At 48.0% G+C, this 17,404-nt stretch overlaps 1 protein-coding gene across 1 annotated transcript in view; it reads right to left on the minus strand.

Annotated features, from left to right (window-relative positions):
• Positions 1-17,404, minus strand: part of NDUFS1 (NADH:ubiquinone oxidoreductase core subunit S1) — a 92,865-nt gene that overhangs the window by 38,244 nt on the left and 37,217 nt on the right. Inside the window, exons 8-14 of the mRNA XM_075317708.1 lie at positions 14,583-14,768; positions 13,456-13,590; positions 13,236-13,350; positions 12,227-12,372; positions 2,004-2,132; positions 1,681-1,810; positions 1,290-1,450 (exon numbers count right to left, since the gene is read on the minus strand). Coding sequence (XP_075173823.1) covers positions 1,290-1,450; positions 1,681-1,810; positions 2,004-2,132; positions 12,227-12,372; positions 13,236-13,350; positions 13,456-13,590; positions 14,583-14,768 — 1,002 coding nt within the window. The remainder of the gene's footprint in view (positions 1-1,289; positions 1,451-1,680; positions 1,811-2,003; positions 2,133-12,226; positions 12,373-13,235; positions 13,351-13,455; positions 13,591-14,582; positions 14,769-17,404) is intronic.

Raw genomic sequence — 17,404 nt, forward strand, 5'->3', positions numbered from 1 at the left:
AGACTGAGAACAGATTGGCCTCTATTCCAAACAGGGATTCAATATCTTATCTACACAATTCACTCTGAAATGACTCCAAACAAGAAACAAGAGTATGGGCATGATATTTGAGATACGGACAGATCCATAGCACAGACACTGTCCCTGGTCATATACTGACCTAACATTTCATACGGCTCTACCTCCGTGATAAAATATAATGGACCTCAAATTATAAAGCCAAGACTACACACTGAAGACTAGGACTACAAATGTGAGGATGTACAGGAAGCCTCAGCAAACACCCAGTACTTTCCTACTGTAATACTTCATGGTTACTAAAGGAGTTGAATGGTAAAAACAAATTATAACCAATTTGCAGGATCGGTAATAACTTACTGATCAGTGCGGGTCCAGCTGCTGAAACAGACATCAAATCAACAAAACGGGGCATTTGTCGGATGGCAACAGCTGCTCCATTAGTTTTCTCTGGGGCCGCCAGAAAAAGCTGAGTGCAGTGCATGACAGCCCCATAAGAATGAACAGCGTGGCGATCGAGCATGTGCAATGCTGCTCTACTCTAACAGGGATAAAAGTGCCCTGTTCTGGTGATTGTGCGGGCCCCATAGGTAAGCCCCCGATGGATTGGTGATAACATGTTTTCACCGGAGAACATGTTAAGTCTGAACTGTGAACAAGTTACAATTTATGTAGCCAATACTTTAAGCAAGTCATATATAAACCTACACTGATCATTCAATGGTGATTTTTTAAGGTTTTCCCTACTAAACTGGGTAGAGAAGCACCTTATATGTTAAATTGACCCTCAGCCCTGCCAAAATGACTACATTTCTCATATACGATCAGTATCTGCTGCCCTTACACTGCCTCCTCATTCATCCATGATGGCTACTGCAGTGGAACAGTGGTAAATCTGACAAAGCCTCTACAGCACAGGCAAGGCAGAGGAGGTATGCTTCACACTTAGCACTGCTCCATATGGCACTGCTGTGGCCATCTTGGATGCGGTGCGACATTCTCAGTGGAAGATGCAGTGGGAGGCAAACAGGGCACATGTACGCTGACCATACATGACCAATGTACAAGCACTTTTCAATGTCGGGGTGGAGGGTCGCTTTAGTACCAAACACTGGAGCTATCCTCTTTGTACCATGACATTTCTTACCTCAGGACTATAAACAGATGACATGCCAGGACATGACTGATCAAGAGAAGCTATATGAAGTAAAATAGTCACACAATCTGCAGCTTGGCGTATTAGTGTAAGTGTTGCTTTATCCAAACATTACCTCTGCAGAATATTCAGCACTTTCCAGTTCTCTGGGACCCCACTACTGCTCCTGGCGTTCTGTGAAAGAGTCGATACTGCAGCATGGATGGCTGCCCCATCTTTGCGTTGCAGGGCACTGCTCCCTACCACAATCATGGGTTTTTTGGCCTGGCTAAGAACCTACAAATACATAAAAAAGTAAAATGGTGAGTTATTTGGATGCAGTCATTCCAAGGAACGATGAATGACATTAAAGAAAAACAAACAGAAGATGCAGTGGAGCAGAAGGAATAATATACGAGCAAATATTGTCTACATTTGATCTGGAGATAGGTCCTTTGACTGTTCTGGGCATTTCCCTCACCCACGTCCCCTTGCTGGACATATAACGTGCACTACTCACTACGTACCTTACTAAACGGATGTTTTCCAGTTGCAATATCCTTAATTATCTGAGGGGAGTCTCCCAAATGATCATAAGTGTAAGTCAGATCGACAGGACTTCCTACCACAGCTACCTGGAGGTCATTGTGGAGCCAGCTGTACATGAAACACACGAATAATTCATTTTATTAATTTCTGCAATTTAATTCTAAAAAAGGGTCAGATGGAGGACATTCTGCTTTTCATATTAGGAGCACATCTGATGCCATTGATATGAATTGGCCATAACATGCAGCCTGTGGGGATGTCGAAGCCTGAAAGCCGTATAACCTGGTAAAAAGGAACAAACCTCTTGCGAATTCTTGCATTAAATAGTGGAGCTTCATATCGTGGGTTGGTACCAATAAGCAGTAAGACGTCAGCTTCTTCCACCCCAGCAATCCTCGAATTCAGCAGGTAATTGGACCGCAGGTCAGAGCTGTACATCAGGGGGAGAAAAATGAAAAAAGATCAATGCTGCTAATGGAAACCAACTACAGCAAGTTACCGTCAAGGTACAGGAGTTGTAATGCAATCACAACTATCACATATCCACTGGGCAGGATATGTGATAAATAGTGTTGAGCGAGTAGCTAACTATTCGTACTCGCTATGCTGTTAGTGAATACTGTCCGCTACTTTCATATTTGTTACGAGTAGCGGGCACAATGTAAGTCAATGGGAAATACTCACTAAGTAGCGAGTAACCCGAAAGTTGTACTTTTCGTGCGAGTAGTGAATAGTACGGCTTTCGGGTTACTCACTACTTAGTGAGTATTTCCCATTGACTTACATTGTGCCCGCTAGTCGTAACGAATATGCAAGTAACAGGCAGTACTTGCTAACAGCATAGCGAGTACAAATAGTTAACTACTCGCTCAACACTAGTGATAAACTGTCATTTGCTGAGTGTCCCCCACCAATCATGAGAACAGCCGACCTCCAGTTCTACATATTCAGTAAGTCTATGGGACTGACTGGGATATAGTCACATTCACAGGCTCCAAATATTCAGCCCCATACTCTGTGGCTAGGTGGTAATCATAATGTAATGTAACATATAGCTCAAACTGTCTCAAGAGACCCCCCAACTGTAACACAGAGTGTATCCCCTGCTCCGGATCCCTCTACATGAGACCCTCCGGCTGTATACACAAAGTGTAGCCTCTGCTCTGGATCCCTCTACATGAGACCCTCCGGCTGTATACACAGAGTGTAGCCTCTGCTCTGGATCCCTCTACATGAGACCCTCCGGCTGTATACACAGAGTGTAGCCCCTGATCCGGATCCCTCTACATGAGCCCCTCCGGCTGTATACACAGAGTGTAGCCCCTGATCTGGATCCCTCTACATGAGACCCTCCGGCTGTATACACAGAGTGTAGCCTCTGCTCTGGATCCCTCTACATGAGCCCCTCCGGCTGTATACAGAGTGTAGCCCCTGCTCTGGATCCCTCTACATGAGACCCTCCGGCTGTATACAGAGTGTAGCCCCTGCTCTGGATCCCTCTACATGAGACCCTCCGGCTGTATACAAAAAGTGTAGCCCCTGCTCTGGATCCCTCTACATGAGCCCCTCTGGCTGTATACACAGAGTGTAGCCCCTGCTCTGAATCCCTCTACATGAGACCCTCCCAGTCATGTAATACCACGTTTCCTGCACATCTGCCTTGTTGCGTCGTCACCAGATCACGGTTAGCTTGGATCTGGAAGGGACTATTCTCTGATGAGAAACCATTTAAAGGCTCCGTCCTTTATTTTTACACGCATTTTTATTGTGTTTTTGACACCGCGGTTTTTGTCTCTTGCTGTTATGTATGAAGTAAAGCTGATTTGTTTTTGATGCTTCCTGGTATTTGGCTTTGGTGAAACTTTATTGATACACTTATGTGCAGATTACATGCATTTTTTTCCTATTTTTTATATTTTATCAGCAGATGACAGGTTCACTTTACTCTGCGGTAACTTTATTTAGGCGATTCCACGCTTTTTTTTTTTTTTTAAATAGTTTTACAATTTTTTTTAATTTGTAAATTACATTGGCATATTCTGAAACTCATAACTTTATTTTTCCATCAAGTGCGCTGGTGGTTGTCATGGCAACCAACGGCCAAACAAAGACCTCCAGTGACCATAACAGGCGGCCTGTAAGGCCCTACATTAGACCAAAGGTTAGAAAATTCATAGTTTAAGGTCCCTTAGCATACTAAGTAAACTGTAAATGTTATTTCTTATAGGGGTCATTAGAGCCTTTTTTTCACAATGTGCTTGAGTACCAACAGACATGTAGCTGTTAATTACCTACTTCTTCTGCCCATCGGCAATCTCTGCCGGCACAGGCGGTCACTGACTGCTCCTGTAGGCGATTCAGTGGCTTCTTATCCGCTCTGTTCTGTTGCCAGGTTGTGACTGCTGATGTCATGCTGACTGATAGCCGACTCTCTGCTGCCTAACTGCGGGGATCAGGCTGTCAGTCAGTATGACATCAGCAGTCACAACCTGTCAACAGAGCAGAGCGGAAGAGGAAGAGCTGCTCTGTGGATCTGGAGCAGCTGAATCGCTGGCAGGAACAGTCAATGACTGCACTGTGCCGGCTACAACATGCAAGTAATTGCCTCTGATAGTTTTTAGGCACATAGTAAAAAATTAAATCATGGATAACCTGTAAACTAATTTGTGTAATGTGTCTGTTTCAAAAACATAAAATTTAAAGTTAAAAAATTCCATTTTTTGTATATTTTGACAAACCAGGTACTTTTTATAAACAAAAATCATATCAACCTAACTTTACCACTAACAAAGTACGATGTGTCATAAATAAAAAACATGTCAGAATCCCTGGGACAGGAAGAAGACGTCCAAAATGATTACCCCATAAAGTGAGGCGTGAGATGTGAAATTGTTGGCTTGGTCAGGAAAGTGAGAACTGGCTGCGGCAGGAGGAAGTTAAAATAAAACTTAATGGGGTTATCTGGCTAATTTTGGTTTGTTTTTTTCTCATTTCACTATTGGGCTACATAGGGGCAGGTAGGTAAATAGCAACTATGTACCTGCCCTGCTGTCAGCCCCTCTCCCCCGGCTCAGAGTGGTCATGTGACCGCTCCTGCCGGGATTTTGCTGCTTCCTGTGACGTCACGACGACAGAGGCAGGACCTTGTTGATGGGCTTCATGTTGCTGCCCTGCTGCTAACCAAGTACAGTGCGATGCAGCCCCCCCACCCCCTCATCCTCACCCGCCCCTACATTCTGTATTCTCCTCCGCACTCTGTGCACTGCTATCTGTGCCCTGTATGTGCTGGGCCCTGGATAAAAAGGAGGGCCCACTCGCTGTTAGGACTGTGCCGTTTGCCCGATGGAGTCTTCAGCTCTTTATGATGTATGGGGCCCGGGTAACTGTCTCCCCACTGCCCCGTGTGCTGTCTCTGCACTATGTGATGAATGCAGCGTCAGGCGCGCCTGCCGTTTGAATACTACCGGGAGCAGAGACCAGTGACATCACCTGACACCGTGGGGCAGAGGAGAGCGCATAAGGGGAGAGAAGAGAGTGCACGGGTGAAAGACAGAGCGGGGGGTGCTGGGGGTGGCAGAGAAGAGAGCACGGGGGGAGTGAAGAGAGTGCACGGGTGAGAGGCAAAGCGGGGGGTGCTGGGGGTGGCAGAGAAGAGAGCACAGGGGAAGTGAAGAGAGTGCACGGGTGAGAGACAGAGTGGGGGGTGCAGAAGAGAGGGCGCAGGGGGGAGAGAAGAGAGTGCACGTGAGAGACAGAGCGGGGGGGATGCTGGGAGGGACAGAGGAGAGAGCGCAGGGGGAGAGAAGAGATTGCACGAGCGAGAGACAGAGCGGTGGTGTGTGTGTGTGTGTGCACATGTATGTATGTATGTATGTATGTATGTATGTATGTATGTATGTATGTATGTGTATATATATATATATATATATATATATATTGTGAGGTATCAACCGGCTGTATTACAAAGAGCCGGTATGTTTTGCAGAAGCGTGGGTGCTCTGCAATGTGAAGCTGGCTGGGACCTGTGGTTCCACAGGATTGCATTACATGCAGAGCCATGGAAGGGTGTGTGATGCTGATTACACACTCCTTACCACCTGTGTGTGTGGCTCCAGGGGTTAAAGCAATCCTGTCTCTGAACCTGGGAGAAGTGTGTCTAGGGCAGTCTAGAGAGAGACTGGCTCTAGATGTCCAGTGTGTGGACTGGAAACAAGTGAGAGCAGAGCCGGGAGCTCTGGGTTTATCAGCCTGCATGGAGGCTGATCACAAGGCTCTGATATTGAGTCTGAGGTGAGTGCAGCCAGGCCAGGGCTGTAGGGCCGAATCTCTCCAGGAGGAGAGACAGACAGGGGTCTGCAGAGGGCCCTGGGTGCTGGAAGGAACCTTGGCTAGAGTTGTACGCTGGCAGGAGCCAGAGAGTGGGGAAGTTGCTAAACTTCCATTATGGACTTATTGTTTATGTTTGAGGGCAGTTTATGCTGAGTGTTTTTAATAAACTGCCAGAATTTCTATGAAGAGACTGTGTACGTGTGTTGCTGAAGCTACCCCACACCGCTGCAAGCGAGTGAAACCCCCACGTTGCAGGGCGCAACGTTACATATGGTGTCTCGAATGCGGGCATGCGGTCTGGTTGCTAGGGGCAACGCAGCCTGGTTGCTAGGGGCAACGGCCTAGGACATATTCCTGTGGATACGGACTGCTTGCGGTGGATCGGCGGGTCCACGAAAATTTTTTGAAGCGGTTTGCGGTGGATCGGCGGGTCCACGAAAATTGTCTGCGCACTCAAGCAGCTGGCGGTGGATCGGCGGGTCCACGAACAGGGACAGCGCTCTCAAGCACCTGGCGGTGAATCAGCAGGTCGTTGGGGACCCGTGCTGCAGTGGCGAGAGTCCAGCGACTGGAGGTTCCAGGCCAGCCGGAATTGCAAGGCCCTGCTTGGTGAGCAGTGATACACCACAGGCTGGAGATCCTGGTTGTACGGGCGGTACAACCCGGAAAGGTTAGTGGTTCTCTAACCCCCCCCCTGTCTTTGACCACCGGGTATTACCCATTGGAGCGTCCCTCCTGTGCCTCTTTTTCGTTACAGCATGGAGGGGGTCCTGATCCAGCTGCTGAAGAGCCAGCAGCACCAACAGCATGTGCCTGGAGGTCCAGTGACAGCAGTGGGGGCTAAAAGCCAAAAAGAGGGAATGGTCCCTGCGGACGTTGTGGAGGAGCTGTACCAGTTCCTGGTCCAGGGAAAGCAGGAGCTGTCAGTGGGTAGCGATGTCACAGCCATGGACCAGTTTGAGCGTACCCTTCGGGGGCCAGTATGGACACTGGGTGCCCAGGGAGACAGGGGCAAACGGTGTGAACTGGGGGCTAAGGACATTGCATGGAAACCGCAAAAGGGGGCGGAGTCCCAGAAGGGAATAGTTGCCCATAAGGGGGTGGTTGCCCATAAGGGGGTGGTTGCCCATAAAGGGGTGGTTGCCCATAAAGGGGTGGTTGCCCATAAGGGGGTGGTTGCCCATAAGGGGGTGGTTGCCCATAAAGGGGTGGTTGCCCATAAGGGGGTGGTTGCCCATAAAGGGGTGGTCCCCCAAAAGGGTGCGGAGCATCCCAAATCCAAGGGTGAAGTGGCACAGATGGACTGTAGCCAGGGACAACAGTGTTCATGCCACAAGTGTCCTGTTTGCAATATAGACCACCCATCCGACGAGAAGCCACGTCTGTGTTCCGTGGAAGTGGATGGGGAATCTGTAACAGGGGTCGTAGACTCAAGGAGCTTGGTGACCCTGGTGAGGGCCACTTCTGATGTCAACTTGATTCCTGGAAGGAAGATCCACGTCGGCTGCACCCACAATAATGAGACAGAATACCCGGTCTCCAGCGTGGTCATTAAGACAGCCTGGGACAGTGGTTCTCATGATGTTGGAGTAGTCTCAGATTTACTGCACCCAATTATTATAGGTTGGGACTCTAAATTATTTGTGCACTTGTGGAAGCAGGGGGACGTATCCGGTTGCTTGTGTAAGAGCCGGAACAGCCCAAAGGAAACCCCACCACATTGGGAGGTGAAAAGGGGTCCTTGTTGTGCAGTTATGTGTGGTAAGGTGGAGATAGCACCTCCTAAAATTGACTGTCCTAAGTTAGGGGTGACCAAAGAAAATGATGGACGGACCCAACTTAGTGACATAAGGACTAAGGGAATAACCGATAGTGTGACCGTTAAAAACGGGGTAGCTCCAGAAAGGGAGGCAGATATCTGGTTAAGTGGGGACATGATAGTCCAGGATACCAGGGGGAGTGATGATGACTCCAGTAAAGACACTGACTCTAGTAAGGTGACAAACTAGTACAGTGTGGTACAGATGGGCGAGAAGGGCAAAACTTCCTCCCGACGCCGAAGACGTAATAAGCGCCGAGAGGGGGCACAGTGTAGGCCGTCTGAGGGTGCAGAGAAAGTGATATGCCTGGTTAATGAAAACATGGTGCTGGTAACACCTGCTACGGTGGATTCAGACGGTGATATCCTACAAAAGACTGAGGAATCAGAGATTGAACTGACACATTGTGACGACAGAAATCAGCGGGCTGCAAGTGCAGAGAAGGAGCCAACCAAGGACGTAATGGTGGTGGTCCCTATGATTTCAAAGTGTGAAGTTGATAGTCTGTCAGGCGAGAGTGGTATAGGAAATGGAATCCTAGAGAGTGTGGGGGAAGGAATAATCCCCAACAGTCGTGGTGAGCAGACTGGTGAACTACCAAGTGCTGGGGTGGATGACAGCGAATTTAGCCCCAAATCTCTAAAAGGAACAGAGTGCCATGTTGAAGGGTGTGACACCCAGGCTGATGGTGACACGGCAGAGACCCCAGAGGAAGTGGAAGATAATGCAGTGAAGAAACAAGAAACAGCTGGCGCTGAAGTGAAGAGAGCCTCTGAGGAGGTGAAGTCTGGACCAGAGGTCTCATCCAGGACTGGGAGCCTGCCTGACCTGCTTGGTAAAACTACGATGGAGGATATAGAGAAGGTCGTGGGTAAGGAGTGTAAGAAACCCAAACGTTCTGAAGCTGAGATGGAAGAAGCCTCAGAAATAGTGTGTCGTAGACCAGAGAGGTCCGCAAGTGAAGACTCATTCAAGAGGATGAGCAAAGACCATCTGCAACAAGAGATACTTCTTAGGCAGGCTACTGAGAGTCGAGTAAGGGAGCTGGAGAAAGAAGTGGCTGAGCTCCGAAGTTGCTTGGCAGAGTACCAGTCCAAGTCCCAGGGAGCCTTGGAGCAGATGGAGCAGCGAGTGTCAATCCTGACCAAACATGTTGAAGCAGGGGAGGCCCAAAGAGAGCTGACTTAGGAAGCTAAACTTGACAAGCATGTGGCAGGGATGAATGAGACTTCTGTAGTCAAGTGCATGGTGGATATACCTAAGGACTTAAGAGAAGCGTGTGCCACCGAGTGCATGCATGACGAATTTAAGAGAGCTGTGGAAGCGTGTGAGGTCTACTGTACCCCAGGGGCTGAACAGTTAGTGATATTGTCCACCAGTGAAATTACTGGGCAGCGGGTGGCTATTCTAAAGGACATGCACTTCAGATGTGTTCGTATGAAGTGGCAGGTCCAACTGCAAAAGGAAGAAGCCACTAGACAGCTAGAGTATAAAAGGAAAGCGCAGAGTCTGGCGGAAGATATTGTCCAAGTACCCCGGCCTCTGGTGGGGAGAGTCATTGGAAAAACCGGACAAGTCATGCAAGACATGGTGAATAAATCAGGATTGGTGAGATTAAGAATCCCTGCTGCTAATGAGAGCAAGATACCCATGGAAGCTGGTATGGTTCCGTTCGTCTGTGTCGGGACTGTAGAGAGTCTTGGAAACATTCGAAGCCTTATTGAATATCGGGTACACCATGTACGTGACATGGAGCGGTTGTGGCAAGAAAACCTGAAAATTAAGGAGCAGCTTCGCCAACTGTGTGGGGGACAGCAGCCGTCTTCCACCCGTTGTTCAGGGGAAAGAAGTGGAAGATTGCGTGTCGGTCCAGTAGTTCAGACGCGCGATAAAAGGAATCGCCGACAGAGTGGTAACCTACGATGTACTGTAGATAGTGGCCGCTATGAGCTTAGAGTTCCCGACAGTAGCCTTGGGGGTACTCGAGAAAGCCTAGGTTCGGACAAGACTGTAGGTTTGACTGGGGACATGTCTCTCTACTACGGTGACCCTGGGAGGGGGTCAGGGAGAGAACGGTCTGGAAATGGGACGTCCTTTAACCCTAGGTTGACAAGACAGAGTTTGGTGACAGTGTCGGGCGATGTCTCAGGGACTACTGCTCTTGGACGGCCCTCTCGACTGGTGGGGCATGGCAGCGGGGATGCCCTGTCTCGCGGCCCCAGGTCATTGGCAAGTGTTCTCCCCTACGGGTTTGAACAGAGGGGGAGGGTATGTGAGGTATCAACCGGCTGTATTACAAAGGGCCGGTATGTTTTGCAGAAGCGTGGGTGCTCTGCAATGTGAAGCTGGCTGGGACCTGTGGTTCCACAGGATTGCATTACATGCAGAGCCATGGAAGGGTGTGTGATGCTGATTACACACTCCTTACCACCTGTGGGTGTGGCTCCAGGGGTTAAAGCAATCCTGTCTCTGAACCTGGGTGGAGTGTGTCTAGGGCAGTCTAGAGAGAGACTGGCTCTAGATGTCCAGTGTGTGGACTGGAAACAAGTGAGAGCAGAGCCAGGAGCTTTGGGTGTATCAGCCTGCATGGAGGCTGATCACAAGGCTCTGATATTGAGTCTGAGGTGAGTGCAGCCAGGCCAGGGCTGTAGGGCCGAATCTCTCCAGGAGAAGAGACAGACAGGGGTCTGCAGAGGGCCCTGGGTGCTGGAAGGAACCTTGGCTAGAGTTGTACGCTGGCAGGAGCCAGAGAGTGGGGAAGTTGCTAAACTTTCATTATGGACTTATTGTTTATGTTTGAGGGCAGTTTATGCTGAGTGTTTTTAATAAACTGCCAGAATTTCTATGAAGAGACTGTGTACGTGTGTTGCTGAAGCTACCTCACACCGCTGCAAGCGAGTGAAACCCCCACGTTGCAGGGCGCAACGTTACAATATATATATTATATATATATATATATATATAATATATATATAATACATCCATGGTGTATATATCTACTATGGTCTCACATTAGGGGCTATACATAATTTTCATTACATAGCTTAAAAAAAAAATAAAAAATAAAGATGAAGGGAATTTTGTTACTTACCGTAAATTCCTTTTCTTCTAGCTCTTATTGGGAGACCCAGACGATTGGGGTATAGCTACTGCCCTCCGGAGGCCACACAAAGCACTACACTAAAAAGTGCAAGGCCCCTCCCCCTCTGGCTATACCCCCCCGTGGTATCACGGGTTCTCCAGTTTTAGTGCCAAAGCAAGAAGGAGGAAGCCAATAACTGGTTTAAACAAATTAACTCCGAATAACGTCGGAGAACTGAAAAACCATTCAACATGAACAACATGTGTACCCGCAAACAACAAAAAAATCCCGAAGGACAACAGGGCGGGTGCTGGGTCTCCCAATAAGAGCTAGAAGAAAAGGAATTTACGGTAAATAACAAAATTCCCTTCTTCTTCAGCGCTCTATTGGGAGACCCAGACGATTGGGACGTCCAAAAGCTGTCCCTGGGTGGGTAAAGAGATACCTCATGTTAGAGCTGCAAAACAGCCCTCCCCTACGGGGAGGCAACTGCCGCCTGCAGGACTCTTCTACCTAGGCTGGCATCCGCCAAAGCATAGGTATGCACCTGATAATGCTTGGTGAAAGTGTGCAGACTCGACCAGGTAGCTGCCTGGCACACTTGTTGAGCCGAAGCCTGGTGTCGTAATGCCCAGGACGCACCCACGGCTCTGGTTGAGTGGGCTTTTAGCCCTGAAGGAACCGGAAGCCCCGCAGAACGGTAGGCCTCTAGAATTGGTTCTTTGATCCATCGAGCCAGGGTGGCTTTAGACCATGTCCCTGATTGTACTCCTGCTCCGTATCCATCAGGTGCTATGGGTCTGTGGATGGAGCCCGGCGTCAGAGCTTAGAGGCCGGCAGGATCCCACTTCCACAGAGCCCTACAAGGGGATGTGGAAGGAAAACAGCATGTGGGGCTCCAGCCCCTGTACCAGCAATAGGTACCTCAACCTTACAACACCATCCACGGGTGAGAAGGGAGCATGCTGGGGGCCCTATATGGGCCCTCTTTTCTTCCATCCGAAATAGTCAGCAGCTACTGCTGACTAAAATCTGTGGAGCTATGCGTGGATGTCTGACCTCCTTCGCACAAAGCTTGAAAACTGGAGAACCCGTGATACCACGGGGGGGTATAGCCAGAGGGGGAGGGGCCTTGCACTTTTTAGTGTAGTGCTTTGTGTGGCCTCCGGAGGGCAGTAGCTATACCCCAATCGTCTGGGTCTCCCAATAGAGCGCTGAAGAAATATATATTTTGTGGCCGCACAACTTCTTTACGTGTTAGTTTAATTATACAAGTAATGTGAAGTCTATTACCCAGCTCCAGAATTTGGGAAAACCTCTTCAGTACACAGGGTATCTGAGTTCAGATGGTTCAGCAAATCTTTGAGGGCAACTAGAGCCTCAGCATCCACCATCCCTCCAGCAATAGCAGCTACATCTTTGCCCTGGACACTTTGCAACTAAAAAAGAAAGTACATAGTTGGTATCTTTTGTTAAAGTCGTCTTGCCACAACATTTACAACATGCATGTGCAGTAGAAGATACAAATCTTTGCATCATGTTGAAAAGGTTGTGCCACCTAGAGAACATCTTCATCAGGACACTTAGGCGATGAACTTATCCTGGGTTTAGCAGGTAAAAACCCTCCTGAGGCAGCAGGAGAAATGAGGGATACTGTTATGCTCGGGCTACATGGCAACCTTGATTGCAACAACTGTTACGCAGCCAAAATTCACTAGAGGTCACTGCTATATCACAGCACTAACAAGTGAGTGAGATCACACTACAAAAAGCAAAAAGCAAAAATTCTGCTGTGAATGGACTTTTTGTAAATTACTTTATGGCCGCAGCACACTCGGGGCTGCAATATTTTCCCATTGACTTGTATTGCACTGCGATATACCAGTGACACCTAGCTAACTTTGCTGAGGCCAAAGTCACTATGTAGCCCTAGCTTTAGACCCGGCCCATATTTGTCTCACTACATTCCAAGAACAAGAAATAGTTTTTCTTTCGATGTGACTGTGTGAGGTCTTATTTTTTTGGGCTGGGAGTACATATATGTCCGAATATATCTGTAATGTTATTGTAAAGTTACAAATAACTTATAGGTCCTCTACAAAGGAAGTTGCTTTTGCAGAAGGCCTCTTATCTAATTAGAGAGGGTCACAAAGAGACTTCCTTCTGCCCCCACTATGACATCTATATGCCCTGACAAAGCACAGGGTTTGTAGTTATGGGACAATCCCTTTAGGAATCCAATACTTAGGTTCCTTGCATTACATTTCATGCATGTGTTATTTTATATGTCCATAGTGCTTACCACTCCAGCCACCCTTGTCAGTACATCTTCCCAAGAAGCTTCAACCAGATAACCTTTGTCATCCTTGATCATGGGTTGAGTAAGTCTTTGACGCTTCAATCCATCATAAGCAAATCTGTTGACAGAGAAATTATTCATGATGCTATTTGCAAAGAACATTAAAGTAAATTGTTGAATTGGATAAAGGCAAAGTAGTGAATGATCTGGAAGAAAAGCAGACCTGGTTTTATCAGAAATCCATTCTTCATTGATATCTTCGTGCATTTTAGGTAATATTCTCATCACCTCTCCTCCTCTTGTACTGACCACAATGTTACTACCCAGAGCATCCAGGACATCAATGGATTCGGTTTTCCTGTTAAACAAATGAGATAAATAATTAGGTTCATTTAGTTTCTTCAATAGGGTTTTCCCAGTGGATATTTACAATATAAAGAAACATATATATTTATATATATATATATATATATATATATATATATATATATATATATATATATATACATACATATACATCAGATTGATGGTGTCCAGCTTTTGAAAAATATTCCCTATAGTGGATTCATTAACCCTATTACAGTGGAACCTTGGTTTACGAGCATACTCCGTTCTGGGAGTGTGCTTGTAAACCAAATTACTCGTCTAACAAAGCAAAATTTCCCATAGGAAATAATGCAAGCTCAGACAATTCGTTCCACAACTTGTTCAATGTCCCATCCTGGTCCCCTATTGTGCCATTCGACACACACACAAAACACGCACACATATTGTGCTTACCTTACCATTTGTTCCATCGCCGGCCTCATGGTTCTTGTAGTTCGCCGGTACAGGATGTCAATCGGGTAATTATCGCGACGATGGAGGAACTTCCGCTGCCAGAGCACTGACGTCAAAGGTAGAAGCCGCTTGCTTCTGATTGGCCAGCGCGCTGCCTTTGAGTAGCGGCTGACAGCGGAAGTTCCTCCATCGTCGCGATGGTTAATCGATACACATCCTGTACCAGCGAACTACAAGAACCATGAGGCCCGGCGAGAGAATGGAAGGTAAGGTGAGTATAATATGAGTGTGCGTGCGTGTTTGTGCGGACTGCAAGAGCGGGTCAGAGCGCGGACGGAACCGGACGTCTGTGCGGTATTTGCTCGACCAGCAAGGCTTGCTCGTAAACTGAGTTACAAATTTACAGCAAGCTTTGCTCGTATAGCGAAATGCTCGCAAACCGGGTTACTCGTAAACTGAGGTTCCACTGTATAATAAATTTGCACTTTACCCAGTGTTTACATAGCACAGTGTAGTACAGCACTATACCCTCCATACAATTTATGTGTCAAGTTTTACATTTTTACGTACCTCGTTTCCCAAGGTCGAGCAGTGAAGGCATAAGGTTTGGAAGTTAATGCTCCAACAGGGCACAGGTCTATGATGTTGCCAGACAACTCGGACATAAACATTTTCTCTACATAAGTCCCAACTTGCATGTCATTGCCTCTACCTGTTGTCCCAAGGTCGTCAACACCAGCAACTTCACTGGCAAATCTGAGAAGAAAGGCCACATCCACATGAAGCATCCACACTGCATTTGAATTATAGGTATAAATAATGGCACATTACATTAATATTGATCAAGTATATTTATATTAGGTATTCCCTAACAAATAGGAAACGAAAAGTATCCGATCTAATATACATCTTTAGTTACATTTATTTGATAGCTATTGGAAAAACTACAAGTGTAGAGCTGAAGATCTGGAGACAATTCCTTGTAGTTTGCCTATCTGTCATGCTTGAAACAGGAGAACTCAGAAAATGAAATACCTTGCCATGCTCTCTACAATAATTTTGTATCTTTTAAAACATGGATGGAGGCACTGGCTAGTATTTTTAAGCCGTAACTCATCCCCAATGATCAGCTTTGGGGTATGTGTCCACGATCCACACACACTGCGTCCTTCTCCTGCGGAGATGAGAATGTCCTCCACAGGAGAGCGCTGCAGTCCATGTCCATGATCAGGGATCAGCATCCACTGTGCTTGTACTGTACAATGCAGTATTTTGGATGCAGCGAAAGAAGGGAATTTTGTTTACTTACCGTAAATTCCTTTTCTTCTAGCTCCTATTGGGAGACCCAGACAATTGGGTGTATAGCTTCTGCCTCCGGAGGCCACACAAAGTATTACACTTAAAAGTGTAACCCCTCCCCTCTGCCTATACACCCTCCCGTGCATCACAGGCTCCTCAGTTTTGGTGCAAAAGCAGGAAGGAGGAAAACTTATAAATTGGTCTAAGGTAAATTCAATCCGAAAGATGTTCGGAGAACTGAAGACCATGAACCAAAAGAACAATTCAACATGAACAACATGTGTACACAAAAGAACAACCAGCCCGAAGGGCACAGGGGCGGGTGCTGGGTCTCCCAATAGGAGCTAGAAGAAAAGGAATTTACGGTAAGTAAACAAAATTCCCTTCTTCTTTGTCGCTCCATTGGGAGACCCAGACAATTGGGACGTCCAAAAGCAGTCCCTGGGTGGGTAAAAGAATACCTCGATAAAAAGAGCCGAAACGGCCCCCTCTTACAGGTGGGCAACCGCCGCCTGAAGGACTCGCCTACCTAGACTGGCGTCTGCCGAAGCATAGGTATGCACCTGATAGTGTTTCGTGAAAGTGTGCAGACTAGACCACGTAGCTGCCTGACACACCTGCTGAGCCGTAGCCCGGTGCCGCAGTGCCCAGGACGCACCCACGGCTCTGGTAGAATGGGCTTTCAGCCCTGAATGAAGCGGAAGCCCAGAATAACGGTAGGCTTCAAGAATCGGTTCCTTGATCCACCGAGCCAAGGTTGACTTGGAAGCCTGCGAACCCCTACGCTGGCCAGCGACAAGGACAAAGAGCGCATCTGAACAGCGCAGGGGCGCCGTGCGAGACATGTAGAACCGGAGTGCCCTCACTAGATCTAATGAGTGCAAATCCTTTTCGCATTGGTGAATTGGATTAGGGCAAAATGAAGGTAAGGAGATATCCTGATTGAGATGAAAAGGAGATACCACCTTAGGGAGAAATTCCGGAACAGGACGCAGAACCACCTTATCCTGGTGAAAAACCAGGAAGGGGGCTTTGCATGACAGCGCTGCAAGCTCCGACACTCTACGGAGTGATGTAACTGCCACTAGAAATGCCACCTTCTGCGAAAGACGTGATAAAGAGACATCCCGCAGCGGCTCGAAAGGTGGTTTCTGAAGAGCCGTTAGCACCCTGTTAAGGTCCCAGGGTTCCAGCGGACGCTTGTAAGGTGGGACTATGTGGCAAACTCCCTGCAGGAACGTGCGGACCTGCGGAAGCCTGGCCAGGCGCTTTTGAAAAAATACGGAGAGCGCCGATACTTGTCCCTTGAGAGAGCCGAGTGACAAACCCTTGTCCATTCCGGATTGAAGGAATGAAAGAAAAGTGGGTAAGGCAAACGGCCAGGGAGAAAAACCATTATCAGAGCACCAGGATAAGAAGATCCGCCAAGATCTCTAATAGATCTTGGCGGACGTTGGTTTCCTGGCCTGTCTCATAGTGGCAATGACATCCTGAGATAATCCTGAAGACGCTAGGAGCCAGGACTCAATGGCCACACAGTCAGGTTGAGGGCCACAGAATTCAGATGGAAAAACGGCCCTTGTGACAGCAAGTCTGGGCGGTCTGGAAGCGCCCACGGTTGACCCACCGTGAGATGCCACAGATCCGGGTACCACGATCGCCTCGGCCAATCTGGAGCGACGAGAATGGCGTGACGACAGTCGGACCTGATCTTGCGTAACACTCTGGGCAGCATCGCCAGAGGAGGAAATACATAAGGCAGTCGAAACTGCGACCAATCCTGAACTAACGCGTCCGCCGCCAGAGCTCTGTGATCTTGGGACCGGGCCATGAATGCCGGGACCTTGTTGTTGTGTCGCGACGCCATGAGATCGACGTCCGGCGTTCCCCAGCGGCGACAGATCTCTCGAAACACGTCTGGGTGAAGAGACCATTCCCCCGCGTCCATGCCCTGACGACTGAGAAAATCTGCTTCCCAGTTTTCTACGCCCGGGATGTAAACTGCGGAGATCGTGGAGGCTGTGGCTTCCACCCACTGCAGAATCCGCCTGACTTCCTGGAAGGCCTGATGACTGCGCGTGCCGCCCTGGTGG

This window comes from Anomaloglossus baeobatrachus, chromosome 7 (genome assembly GCF_048569485.1).
Source record: "Anomaloglossus baeobatrachus isolate aAnoBae1 chromosome 7, aAnoBae1.hap1, whole genome shotgun sequence".
Classification (NCBI taxonomy): domain Eukaryota; kingdom Metazoa; phylum Chordata; class Amphibia; order Anura; family Aromobatidae; genus Anomaloglossus; species Anomaloglossus baeobatrachus.